Here is a 13,354-nt window from a genome sequence, read left to right on the forward strand (position 1 = left end):
TCTACATTGCTTCTTCCTACATTCAAAGCTTGCATGAGCCAATTATCTTTTAAATGGAATTGATATTTTGGAACATTTGGGAATTAATAATTTAAAAATAATAGTTCATGAAATTTCTAAACAGAATTAACATTGTACAAAGACTACAAAAGGATGAATTTTCTTTTAAGATGTGTTTTTGCACAACAGCTAACAAGTAAATTCTGACCCCGTGCTCTAAAGATCCTAAAGCGAGATAACATATGTTTAATATATTGCTGTTTTACGGTGTTAAAAGCTAATAATAATTATAATCTTTATTGTCACAAGTAGGCTTACATTAACACTGCAATGCAATTACTGTGAAAATCCCCCAGTCGCCACACTCCAGCGCCTATTTGGGAACACTGAGGGAGAATTCAGAATGTCCAATTTACCTAAAAGCACGTCTTTCGGGACTTGTGGGAGGAAACCCACTCGGACACAGGGAGAAAGTGCAGACTCCGTACAGACAGTGACCCTAGCTAGGAATCGAGCCTGGAGCTTTGAAGCAACAGTGCTAATCACTGTGCTACCATGCTACATAAAAGTTGCAGTGAGAAACGTTTGTTGAAAATTGGCTAGTCTTTAAAAACTAAATATTTTCAGAATTTTGATTGATCTTTCACATTTAGCTGTGTCAAAACGAGTGGCTATTAATGTATTTTCCTCTGCCATGAATATTAATTGCATCATAGGGTTATACATGAAATTTTGTTAGTGTTTGACATGTGCTTATGAACAACTGCCCTCTTATTGTACAATTATTGCAGCAAGAAAATGTAATTGTGCTCAATACCTTGAAGACAGACAATCACATAGGAGCTAAATTCTTTTATTTCATACAGAGGCATTTGACAAGTGGGGCTGCATTGGGGCACAGTATTTAAATGAAAGGGAAGTGAGACAAATTATTTTTTGTTGGTATCACTTCCATTTACAGAACTACCTTCAACTAATGCCAGTATTTCCAAATTACCAATCTTGCTATATAAACCAGAAAATTAATGATACAACAGCAGCAGATCAGGCAATGTAAATGCAGCAATTAAACCAAAGAATATGGTATATCAATTTATCAAATGTTACTTGCCACAAAAAAAAAAAGTGGGCTCTGACCTTTCAGCCTCACGTCAATTCATTTAAGCTATTCAATGACCTTCTGTAGTTCAGTAATTTTATCAATGTAAGAAAACATTTCTAATTCTACATGGAAACATCACTCTGTCAAAAGAATGAGAATTAATCCATTTGCTAAAGCTACAACATAAGCTTTGAGAATTTTAATTAGTAATGAATATATGTAGGCAAAAACACACCAGACCATTTTTAAATTGTCTAATCTGTACAAAAAAAATGATCTTTGGGAAAAAATTATCTATCCTATGCAGAAATGCCTCTAATTCAAATGTATCTAAGAGGTAGATCAAAAATTGATGAAGTAAATTGTTTTGCCAAGTTGTGCCCCTCTATTTCAGTGCAGCATGATGATTCTGATCATCTCATGCACAAAAAAAAAAATCACAAAAAGGTTCAGAGGTAATAGCATGGCTCTGCACAGACCACACGCACAGCAGTGTTTATGCACTTAATATGCACTGCCTTCATTTAAAGCACTGAGGTAGATGGAAATTGGGTGCACTCAGGAAATTAACTGGAGCATTTCAACTTTACCACAAATTAATTATTTTAGCTTATTCTGTTCAGACTACATTCGATGGGAGGAGGAACAACAAACTTATTGTGTTGCTGTCAATCTGGCCATAAATGTATTTATTGCTATACTGGTTATCTGTAGGATGTGCATAAACCCTGCTGCATTTTGATCAAGCTCAGAGGGAAGACGGTATTGAAACCAACAGCCTCTCCCATGACTTAGTGTAGCCCACTACAGTATCTGCATATGTAAACTCTTATTTTCAACAACTTTAGAATGAGCAAACAGCATTTTACTTTTTCTCCCCATTAAGGTGATCAGAATGTGTGGTTCAATAAATTCAGAGTCCACTCTAGCAAAGTATGCCAAAATGCACCCAGACAGATCTAATAGCTCTACCAGTAATTGAAGATGAAGCTTGCTCTTTGAACAAAATGGCCAAGTCCAAATTGACTGTGTCATTATGCATCAAGATGCAGTGATGGTCAAAGGCACCAAGGGTCCATGCATTTAAAATTACCCAGTTATACTAAAAGCTAATCCATTTTGCAGCCTCTTTCCCCAACCCCAGCCTCTTGCCATCACTTCCTTGTTTTGTTCCCAAAAGTACCATCAATCAAAAATAGGAAATAAACACTTTCATCCTATCTTAAGAAAAAAAATGGCATTGCTGCTATTAGTATATATTGGCATCATTCGGCGTCTCAAACATTCACAGAATTTTGATCAAATGATGGTGTTGTAGACCTCAGGAAAACTGAGGCAAGTATCATTTATCGAATACTCCCATCAGCCAGCAGCTAGAAGCAACACATTTACAAATGTATTTTTCTCTGTAGTGCTCCTGGCTTTTAGCTGATCAAATTTTACTTTTTTTATTAAAAAAATAAAATGCTTGACTATTACTTTTATAAAGTATACAAAATAAGCAGAAAAAAGGAACAATTGAGGTACTAAATGCCTGAGGTAGTTTAGTAAAATGCATAATCAATTCATGCCTGGCCAACACCATTCAACACTTCCCTTGGTTCTAATGGCAGTATTCTAGTAATCTTTGTAAAACAACCCAATTTAAAAAAGCCATTTTGCATGTTGGGACAGATGCCTCAAACTTGCCAACTCCTTAGCCCCTCCCCAAAAAAATCTCAAGGTTTTATAATGATTGGAACTATAACCAGTGAAAAATCAGAAGAGAAAGCTTCATTAAACCCAACAGATCTAAGAATTTTGGGAAAGCTAACAAGGCAATATAAAGTTTTGAAATTCGAACAAAAGAAGGGAAGTGAAAGGGCCTTATTTAAAGCTGGGTTTCACAAGGTTTCTTCTTGAACGCCTAAAGAATACATTCTCACAAAGACAGAGTTCATGGGTTGCCTAGTCCTCAATAAAAGGTGACTGGGGAAGGTGGAACATATGCTTCTTTATTAGCGACAGGTTTGACTACCTGTGATTTCACAGTCTCTCTCTCTTTGGTCTGGCATCTGTCTCTGTGGTAGACTGGAGATCCTGAACCTTTTACTTTCTTCGTGGTTGTGGCTGTCCACTCTGCACTGTTTTCTGTTGTTGTTGTCTTTTTACTTGGATCAAAATGTCTTGAATTTTTCGCTGAGCAAGCTATATGTCAAAGAGAGAAGTTATTTTTTGTAAGCAATTGTCACAAATTTTGCACTGCATTCAAGTCTCATTTAATCAAGTGGAATGTGAATTTTCCCACCCCAAAAGAGATTAGTAAAATTGAAAGCCAAGGCTAAACTAATATGTATAAACATACATATTGGACAACCAGAATTATATACAAATCTTTCAGCACATTCCTCCACCTAACCAAAAGATTACTTATTTGGAGCGTAAAAAAATATAGATTCACCTAGTTGGATTTTATTTTTGTGAAATTATTTTATTGAACATTTTTAAATATATAAATAAAAAAAATACAAACCAAATAAACAGTCTCAAAACAACCCCCCCCCCCCCCGCCCCCACCCAATCGCATCCCCACATATTTTTACTCAGGCATTTTCATATAAACAAACAGAAGCAGAAAAAAAATTATACATTTTAAATAACCAACACCCACTCCCCCCTCTCGCCCCCTTCGCCCAGTCTGTCATCCCCATTTTAACCCCCTTCTCTTTCTCCCCTCGCTCCCCCTTTTGCTGACTCTTCAATCATCCTTGAAGTCAATAAAATGCGTACACCTCCGAGTGAACCCATCAACCAACCCCCTCAGGACGAACTTGACCTTCTCCAGCCTCAGGATTCTGCTAGGTCGCTAACCCACACCCCCACTTTTGGCGGCTCCGAGTCCCTCCATCCAAGTAAGATCCGTCTCCAGGCTATCAGGGAGGCAAAGGTCAAAATGTTGATCTCTATCGCCCCCTAGCCTCCCGGGTCTTCCGGCACCCCGATTATCACTACCTCTGGACTCGGGGCCACCTTTACCTCCGACATTGCGTCTGCAAACACCTGCCAGAACCCCTTTAGCTTCGGAGATAGAATCATAGAATTTACAGTGCAGAAGGAGGCCATTCGGCCCATTGAGTCTGCACCGGCTCTTGGAAAGAGCACCGTACATCAGCCTACGCCTCCACTGTAACCCAGTAACCCCACCTAACCTTTTTGGACACGAAGGGGAATTTATCATGGCCAATCCAACTAACCTGCACATCTTTGGACCGTGGGAGGAAACCAGAGCACCTGGAGGAAACCCACACAGACACGGGGAGAACTGCAGACTCTGGACTGTGTGACCCAAGCCAAGAATCGGACCTGGGTCCCTGTGAAGCAACTGTGCTAACCACTGTGCTGCCTGGAACATGTGGACGTGATTCGCAGGCCTCCCCGCGCACACCTGTCCTCTACCCCCTCAAAATACCTACTCTTCCTCGCTACCGTCATATGCGACCTGTGAAGTACTTTAAACTGAATGAGGCTTAGCCTCGCACATGACAAGGATGCATTTATCCTCTGCAGGGCCCCAGTTCCCACGCAGCTGCTCCTCCCTCTTCCGCTTTACATCACGCACCGGGGGCCCCTCCCAATCCATCAACTCCTTGTAGACCTTGGACACCTTCCCCTCTTTCGACAGCAACCTTGTCTTGCAACCCCAAAGGTGGTAACCCAGGAAAAGTCGGCACATCTCTCTTCACAAAATCCCGAACCTGCAGGTACCCGAAATCATTCCACCCCAGGCAGCTCATACTCTTCCTTCAGGTCCTCCAATTTCGCAAAACTGGCCTTACAAACAGGTCACCAAATCGCTCAATCCCTGCCTGCCGCCGCCCCTGAAACCTCACATCCAGCCTCCCCCCACCCCGCCAAAATCCCTGGTGCAATCCTATGGTTATCACAGATCGGTGCCCACAATGAGCACTCTCCAGTCCCAAATGCCACCTCCACTGCCCCCACACACAACGGCGACGCCAGCCCTGGGCTCATGGAGTGCCTGGCTGGCGAGAACACGGATAACAATGCCTTCAAGCTCATTTCCCCTACAAGAAGCCGCCTCCATCCACTCCCAAACCGGCTTCTCCCTCACTACCCATTTCCTAACCATGGCGATGTTCAGCGCCCAGTAGTAGTTCTTTATATTTGACAATGTCAGCTTACCCCCTCTCCTCGACCCTGCTCCATAAAAATCCTTTTGACCCATGGGATTTTCCCCACCCACACAAACCCTGAGATCAATGCATTGACCTTTTTAAAGAATGCCTTTGGGACAAAGTTTAGGAGGATCAGAAAGATGAACAGGAACCTTGGCAGCACCGTCATCTTTACTGTCTGCACCCGTCCCGTTAGCGACAGCACATCCCACCTCTTAAAATCCCCCTTCCTCTGTTCTACCAGCTGAGTCAAATTTAACTTGTGCAACTGCGCCCAACCCAGTGTCACCTGGATGCCCAGGTATCTGAAACTCTCCACCACTATCTTGAATGGCAGCTCCCCTAACCTCCTCTCCTGTCCTCTGGTCTCACCTCACCCTCACTTGTCCCGCGATGCAGCCAGAAATCTTCCGACTCGTCCACACACTTGCGACCAATGACTTGAATAGTAACCGGACCCAATCCACAAACCCCTGCCTGAACCCGAACTGCTTCAGCACCTCAAACACAAATATTCCCACTCCACCCAGCAGAAGGCCTCCTCCGTGTCCATTGCCACTGCTATATCCAACCCCTGTCCCTCCGGAGACATCATTGAGCAGCCTCCTCACATTCGCCAACAAATGTCTCCCTTTCACAAACGCAGTGTGATCCTCACCAATCACTCCAGGATGCACTCCTCAATTCACAAAACCAACACCTTCGCCAGCAGCTTGCTGTCTACATTCAACAGCGATACCTGCCTGCATCGCCCCCGTACTCTCCATCACCTCCCTTAGCTCGATTGGGGCCCCAAATCCCTGCAGCCACTCCTCGTCCACCCTATCCAGTAATCGAAGCATTCCTCTTTATCTCCTCCTCCCACTCACGACCTTCAAATGCGTCTCCTGCAAAAAGGCGAAGTTCGCTTCAGACTCGTCCAGTGCGCGGGCACACGTGATCGTTTGACCGGCCCATTCAGCTCCCTTACTTTCCACGTGACCAGCCCAGTCTGGGGGGGGGGGGGGGGGGTGGGGGGGTGCCCTCCGCCCCGCCGATCGACCATATCCCTTTTTGGGCCAGCCCCTGGCCCATGACGTGCAACCCCCCCCCCCCCCCCCCCCGGATGTCTGCCCATCACTCGCTTTCCAGCTGCGCCACGCCAACTCCACCCTCGTCAACAACCCCTCCCCCCCACCAACAAAACAACAACCCCACCCCTCTCCCCTATTTGTATCTACTGCCAACCGCCCACTGCACTCTCGTTTACTAGCCTGTCCAGCTAGCATGGTGGCAACAACCAAGGCCTCCAGACCCCCTACCCATCCACACTCCCTCAAAAGGTAGAAAAGGTGCACTCGCCCTTAATCTTCTCCCCCCCCGCAACGAAGGGCCAGCCCTCCAAACACCCTGCTATCAAAACCAAAGGAACATTTCAAGGGGAAATGTTTCCCTGAGAACAAAGAAACATCCGCACAAACTCCTCCAAAGTTCAATGTCCTCCTTCTCCTGCCATTACCCCATAACATTCATCGCCTCTGGTGTGCCAAATTAATATTCATGCTTCTGGAAAGTCACCCAGAGACGGGCCAGGTACAGCACCCCAAACTTTACCCCCTTCTTGAAGAGAGCAGCCATGACCCGATTAAACCCGGCCCTCCTCTTCGCTAGTTCTGCTCCCAAGTCTTGGTACACCCGCAGCTTGATCCCTTCCCAGGTGCACCTCATCTGCCTCGCCCACCAAAGAATCTTCTCTTTATCCAGAAAGTGGTGCAACTGCACCGCCATCGCCTTGGCAGCTTGCCCGTCTTCAGCCTTATCGGCGCCCTGTGCGCTCAGTTGCTCCAAGGATTGGTCAAAAGCCCACTCCCCCATCAACTCCTCCTGCATTTTGGACTCATGTAAGCCGGCCTTCGCACCTTCTGGCATCCCCACAATCCTCAAATTTTACCCTCTGGAGCGTTTCTCCAGATCCTCCAACTTTTCATTCAGCCTCTTCTGGATCTCCAGCATCACCCCCACTTCTGCCACCAATGAGGCGAGCTGCTCCTCGTGCTCCCCCACCGCCTCGTCCACTTTCTGGATCGCCTGGCCCTGGGGACTCCAGCCTCTGCTCCACTCGGTCAATCCCTGCTTTAACCAGCCACCACTTTGGTCGAGTTTTCCAGGGTCTTCTTCTTCTGCTTGCTGAACTTCGCATTCAGAAATTCCACCAACTGTTCCATTGACCACTGGGTGGGGAGAACAGCTCCTTTGCCTTCCGCCACCTTAACCTGTGGCACAGCTCTCCTGCTCCAACAGCTCTCTTCTCGTCCCATCCTAGTTCGTGGATCCATTCACCAGCCACACCAGAGGAATTACACCTTCTCTACAGCTCTTTCCATCTAAAAACTTGACCTTTAAGACGGGGAAAGGACCGGAAAATACCACCTTGAGCGGGAGCAACCAAATGTGCAACGGACCTCACTCCTTGGCTGCCACCGGAGGTCCACCCCCGCCAACTTTTGAAGGTGACCATTTCTTTGAAGTACACGACAAATGGCTGCCATTTTATGTGAAACCTCCAAATCCAAGCTCTCAACATGTGCTTAATTTTTTTCAAGGTGACTTCCGGTTGCGGCGATGCGGAGCTAAGCCGCGCGTTTCGGCAGCTCCCGCGACTACGGACTTTTGGGCTCTCCAGAGGATCCCCAACTGAGCAGTTTTGATTTAATCCCGTGTGGGAAGATGCAGTGAGGTCCCCCCTCACAATATATGGCAGAGATCAGCGGTGGAGCGACGAGGAGAGAGGCCCTGGAGCAGAGACCAAAACGAGGGGGAAAAACAAGATGGCGGAGGGCGGAGAGCGAACAGCGTGGGGGCCAGACCAGCAGGAGTTCCTCAAGCGATGTGTGGAGGAGCTGAAAAAGGTGGTGCTGGCGCCAATGCAGTTGGCGATCGAGGGGCTGAAGGAGACCCAGAAGACCCAGGTGGTGGAGCTTCGTGTGGTGAATGAGAAAGTGAATACCAACGAGGACGAGATCCTGGGCCTGGCGGTAAAAATGGAGGCGCACGAGGCGGTGCACAGGAGGTGGGCCGAGAGAATTGAGGTCCTGGAGAACAGGTCGAGAAGGAACAACCTCCGGATTCTGGTTCTTCCCGAAGGAGTGGAGGGAGCTGATGCCGGGGTGTACGTGAGTACGATACTCCATTCGCTGATGGGGTGCGGAGGCCTCTCCGACCCTTCTGGAGCTGGAAGGAGCTCATCGGGTCCTGGCGAGGAGACCCAAGGCAGATGAGCCGCCAAGGGCGATAGTGGCAAGGTTCCAGCGCTTCGCGGACAAAGAAAGTGTGCTGAGATGGGCCAAGAAGGTGCGGAGCAGTAGACAGGAGAACGCGGTGATCCGAGTATACCAGGATTGGAGCGCGGAGGTGGCAAAGAGGAGAGCTGGCTTCAACCGAGCCAAGGCGGTGCTGCATAAAAAAAGTCAGGTTCGGCATGTTGCAGCCTGCACGACTGTGGGTCACTTATCAGGACTGACACCATTATTTTGAAACGCCAGAAGAGGCTTGGACCTTTATTCAGATGGAAAAACTGGACTCGAACTGAGGGGATGTGGTTGGAAATTGGGTTGTAAATATGGGTAAAGAATATTTTGTGGGTGGGATGATGGATGGGGATAGAGTCCTGGTTAAAATTCCTAAAATTTCCTTTTTTCTTTTCTGCAGACAAGATGATGGGGGATGTGGGCGTAGGTGCTTGAGGGAGGTGAGACTCGGGGATGAGGGAACTGGGATAATGGCCGCAATAGGAGCTGTGCCATAGGGGCGGGGCTGGCTCAGGAAGGCGCGGGCTTTTTCCCGCGCCAAACCCGGGGTGGTTGGGCGAAATGGAGGAAGGTAAGGAGGAGGAGACACTCCCACACGGGGAGATCAACGGGAAGGCAGGGGAAGCCGGGGTCAGCAGAAGTCAGCTGACTCACGGAAGTAATATGGGGGGAGCAAAAGAGCTAGATGTGGATCTAGCGGGGGGGGGGGGGGGGGGGGGGGGGGGGGGGAGTTTAGGGTTGCTGCTGCACTGTCCGAGGAGGAACTGAAAATGGAAGAGGTGGTCGGGGCGGGGGTCCCCCGCCTGGGGGACTGGAGGGTGCAGGAGGCGCGAGCACGGGACTGGCCTAAGATAGGAGATGGCTAGTCGGCGGGGGGGGTAGGTAACCCCCCAATCCGGCTGATCACGTGGAATGAGAGGCGCCTAAATGGGCAGGTTAAGAGGGCCCGAGTGTTCGCGCACCTAAAGGGACTGAAGGTGGCAGATCAGGTCAGGTTAAGGAAGGGATGGGTGGGACAGGTGTTCGATTCGGGGCTGGATGCGAAGAATAGAGGGGTGGCAATACTGGTGGGAAAGGGGGTGTCGTTTGTGGCCAAGAACATAGTAGCGGACAAGGGAGGTTGATACGTGATGGTGAGTGGTAGGTTGCAGGGGACGGAGGTGGTACTGGTGAATGTATATGCCGCAAACTGGGACGATGCTGGATTCATGAAACGGATGTTGGGGCGTATTTCGAACCTGGAGGTAGGGAGTTTGATAATGGGTGGGGATTTCAACACAGTGCTGGACCCAGCATTAGATCGTTCCAGATCTAGGACGGGGAAGAGGCCGGCCGCGGCCAAGGTGCTTAGGGGGGGTTTATGGATCAAATGGGGGGAGTAGATCCGTGGAGATTTGCCAGGCCTACGGCCAGAGAATTTTCTTTTTTCTCCCATGTTCATAAGGCCTACTCCCGGATAGATGTTTTTGTTCTGGGCAGGGCATTGATCCCGAAAGTGGAGGGAACGGAGTATTCGGCCATAGCCATTTCAGACCATGCCCTGCACTGGGTGGAGCTGGAGTTGGGGGAGGAGAGGGACCAACGCCCATTGTGGAGGTGGGATGTGGGACTGCTGGCAGATGAGGAAGTGTGCGGGGGTGTATTGAAAGGTATCTGGAGGCTAACGACAATGGGGAGGTGCAGGTGGGAGTAGTATGGGAGGCGCTGAAGGCGGTGGTCAGGGGAGAGTTTATCTCCATCAGGGCTCACAGGGTGAAGAGAGAGGGCAGGGAAAGGGAGAGGTTAGTGGGGGAGATTTTAAGGGTGGACAGGAGTTATGCAGAGGCTCTGGATGAGGGACTGCTCAGGGAAAGACGAAGTCTCCAGACGGAGTTTGACCTGTTGACTACAAGGAAGGCAGAGGCACAGCGGAGGAAGGCACAGGGGGCGATATACAAATATGGGGAGAAGGCGAGCCGGATGCTGGCACACCAGCTCCATAAAAGGATGGCAGCGAGGGAAATAGGTGGAGTCCAAGATGGCAGGGGAACTATGGTGCGGAGGGCAGGGAAAGTGAATGAGGCTTTTAAGGCCTTCTATGAGGAACTGTTTGGGCCCAGCCCCCAGGGGAAAAAGAGGGGATGCGGCGATTCTTGGATCAGTTGAGGTTCCCAAGGGTGGAGGTACAGGAGGTGGCTGGTTTGGGGGCACCAATTGGGGTGGAGGAGCTGGTTAAAGGACTGGGGAGCATGCAGGCAGGGAAGGCCCCGGGGCCGGATGGGTTCCCGGTGGAGTTCTACAGGAAATATGTAGACCTGTTAGCCCCGTTGCTGGTAAGGACCTTCAATGAATCAAGGGAGGGGAGGGGCGGGCCCTGCCCCCGACAATGTCGGAGGCGACGATCTCTTTGATCTTGAAGCGGGATAAGGACCCACTGCAATGTGGGTCGTATAGACCGATCTCGCTCCTTAATGTAGACGCTAAGTTGCTGGCAAAAATGTTGGCCATGAGGATTGAGGACTGTGTCCCGGGGGTGATTCATGAGGACCAGACGGGATTCGTAAAGGGTAGGCAGTTAAATACTAATGTGCGAAGGCTCCTAAATGTGATAATGATGCCATCGGTGGAGGGAGAAGCGGAGATAGTGACAGCCATGGACGCGGAGAAGGCCTTCGACCGGGTAGAGTGGGAGTATCTCTGGGAAGTGTTGAGGTGGTTTGGGTTCGGGGGAGGGTTTATCAGTTGGGTTAAGCTCCTGTATAAAGCCCCAGTGGCGAGTGTGGTCACGAACTTGCACGGTCGGAGTAATTCCGGCTGTATCGAGGGATGAGGCAGGGGTGCCCCCTGTCCCCCTCTGCTGTTCGCATTAGCAATTGAACCTTTGGCCATGGCGTTAAGGGAGTTGGGGAAATGGAAGGGGGTGGTTCGAGGGGGAGAGGAACATAGTGTCGCTGTACGCAGACGACCTGTTGCTGTATGTGACGGATCCAGTGGAGGGGATGGTTGAGGTTATGCAGATCCTACGGGAGTTTGGAGACTTTTCGGGCTATAAGCTCAATGTGGGAAAGAGTGAGCTCTTTGTGATCCATCCGGGGGACCAGGGAAGAGGGATAGACGACCTACCGTTGAGGAGGGCGGAAAGGAGCTTTCGATACTTGGGGATTCAGGTAGCTAGGAGCTGGGGGGCACTGCACAAACATAATTTGTCGCGGTTGGTGGAACAGATGGAGGAGGATTTTAAAAGGTGGGACATGTTGCCACTCTCGCTAGTGGGTAGGGTACAGTCGGTTAAAATGGTGGTCCTCCCGAGATTTCTTTTTGTATTCCAATGCCTCCCAATTGTGATCACTAAGGCCTTTTTTAAGAGGGTAAGAGGAGCATTACGGGATTTGTGTGGGCGAGTAAGACCCCGAGGGTAAGAAGGGGGTTCTTGGAGCATAGCAGAGATAGAGGAGGGTTGGCGTTGCTGAATTTGGAGGGTTACTATTGGGCAGCCAACGTGGCAATGATCCATAAGTTGGTGATGGAGGGAGAGGGGGCGGCGTGGAAGAGGTTGGAGATGGCGTCCTGCAAAGGAACAAGCCTGGGGGCGCTGGTGATGGCACCGCTGCCGCTCTCGCCGACAAGGTATACCACGAGCACGGTGGTGGCGGCAACGCTAAGGATCTGGGGGCAGTGGAGACGGCATAGGGGGGCAACGGGGAATAGGGGGGGGCAATGGGGGGCCCTGGTGTGGTCCCCGATTAGAGACAACCATCGGTTTGTCCCAGGAAGGATGGACGGGGGATTTCAGAGCTGGCGGGGAACAGTATCTAAGGTGGTGAAAGACCGGGTCAAGTAAAGCTGGGGGCTAGCACTATTTGGAGTAGTGGACGAGCCGAGAGTGCAGGAGGCGAAAGTGCCGGTATTCTGGCCTTTGCGTCACTAGTAGCCCGGCGAAGGATCTTGCTAATGTGGAAGGAGGCAAAGCCCCCCAGCGTGGAGGCCTGGATAAATGATATGGCTGGGTTTATCAAGTTGGAAAGGAAAAAGTTTGAACAAAGAACAAAGAAATATACAGCACAGGAACAGGCCCTTCGGCCCTCCAAGCCCGTGCCGACCATGCTGCCCGACTAAACTACAATCTTCTACACTTCCTGGGTCCGTATCCCTCTATTCCCATCCTATTCATGTATTTGTCAAGATGCCCCTTAAATGTCACTATCGTCCCTGCTTCCACCACCTCCTCTGGTAGCGAGTTCCAAGCACCCACTACCCTCTGCGTAAAAAACTTGCCTCGTACATCTACTCTAAACCTTGCCCCTCTCACCTTAAACCTATGCCCCCTAGTAATTGACCCCTCTACCCTGGGGAAAAGCCTCTGACTATCCACTCTGTCTATGCCCCTCATAATTTTGTAGACCTCTATCAGGTCTCCCCTCAACCTCCTTCGTTCCAGTGAGAACAAACCGAGTTTATTCAACCGCTCCTCATAGCTAATGCCCTCCATACCAGGCAACATTCTGGTAAATCTCTTCTGCACCCTCTCTAAAGCCTCCACATCCTTCTGGTAGTGTGGCGACCAGAATTGAACACTATACTCCAAGTGTGGCCTAACTAAGGTTCTAAAGTTTGCCTTGAGAGGGTCTGCGCAGGGGTTCTACAGGCGGTGGCAACCGTTCCTAGACCATCTCGCGGAGTGTTAGAGGAAGGTCGGACAACAGCAACAGCAACAGGGGGGGGGTTTCTGGGGGGCATTTGAGCAAGAAAACACATGGTAGGATCCGGAAACTGACATGTACGGGAAGAATCCACTGTACAAAGTTTTGTAT

At 49.5% G+C, this 13,354-nt stretch overlaps 1 protein-coding gene across 5 annotated transcripts in view; it reads right to left on the bottom strand.

Moving 5' to 3' along the window:
- Nucleotides 1-837: 837 nt before the first annotated feature.
- The window catches only part of igf2bp3 (insulin-like growth factor 2 mRNA binding protein 3), a 198,141-nt gene continuing 185,624 nt past the window's right edge, over nt 838-13,354 (bottom strand). For all 5 annotated transcript variants that reach the window (XM_072509245.1, XM_072509244.1, XM_072509248.1 and 2 more), the window contains one exon: nt 838-3,289. In XM_072509245.1, coding sequence (XP_072365346.1) covers nt 3,191-3,289 — 99 coding nt within the window. In that variant the 3' untranslated portion in view covers nt 838-3,190. The remainder of the gene's footprint in view (nt 3,290-13,354) is intronic.

This window comes from Scyliorhinus torazame, chromosome 6 (assembly GCF_047496885.1).
Source record: "Scyliorhinus torazame isolate Kashiwa2021f chromosome 6, sScyTor2.1, whole genome shotgun sequence".
Taxonomy (NCBI): Eukaryota; Metazoa; Chordata; class Chondrichthyes; order Carcharhiniformes; family Scyliorhinidae; genus Scyliorhinus; species Scyliorhinus torazame.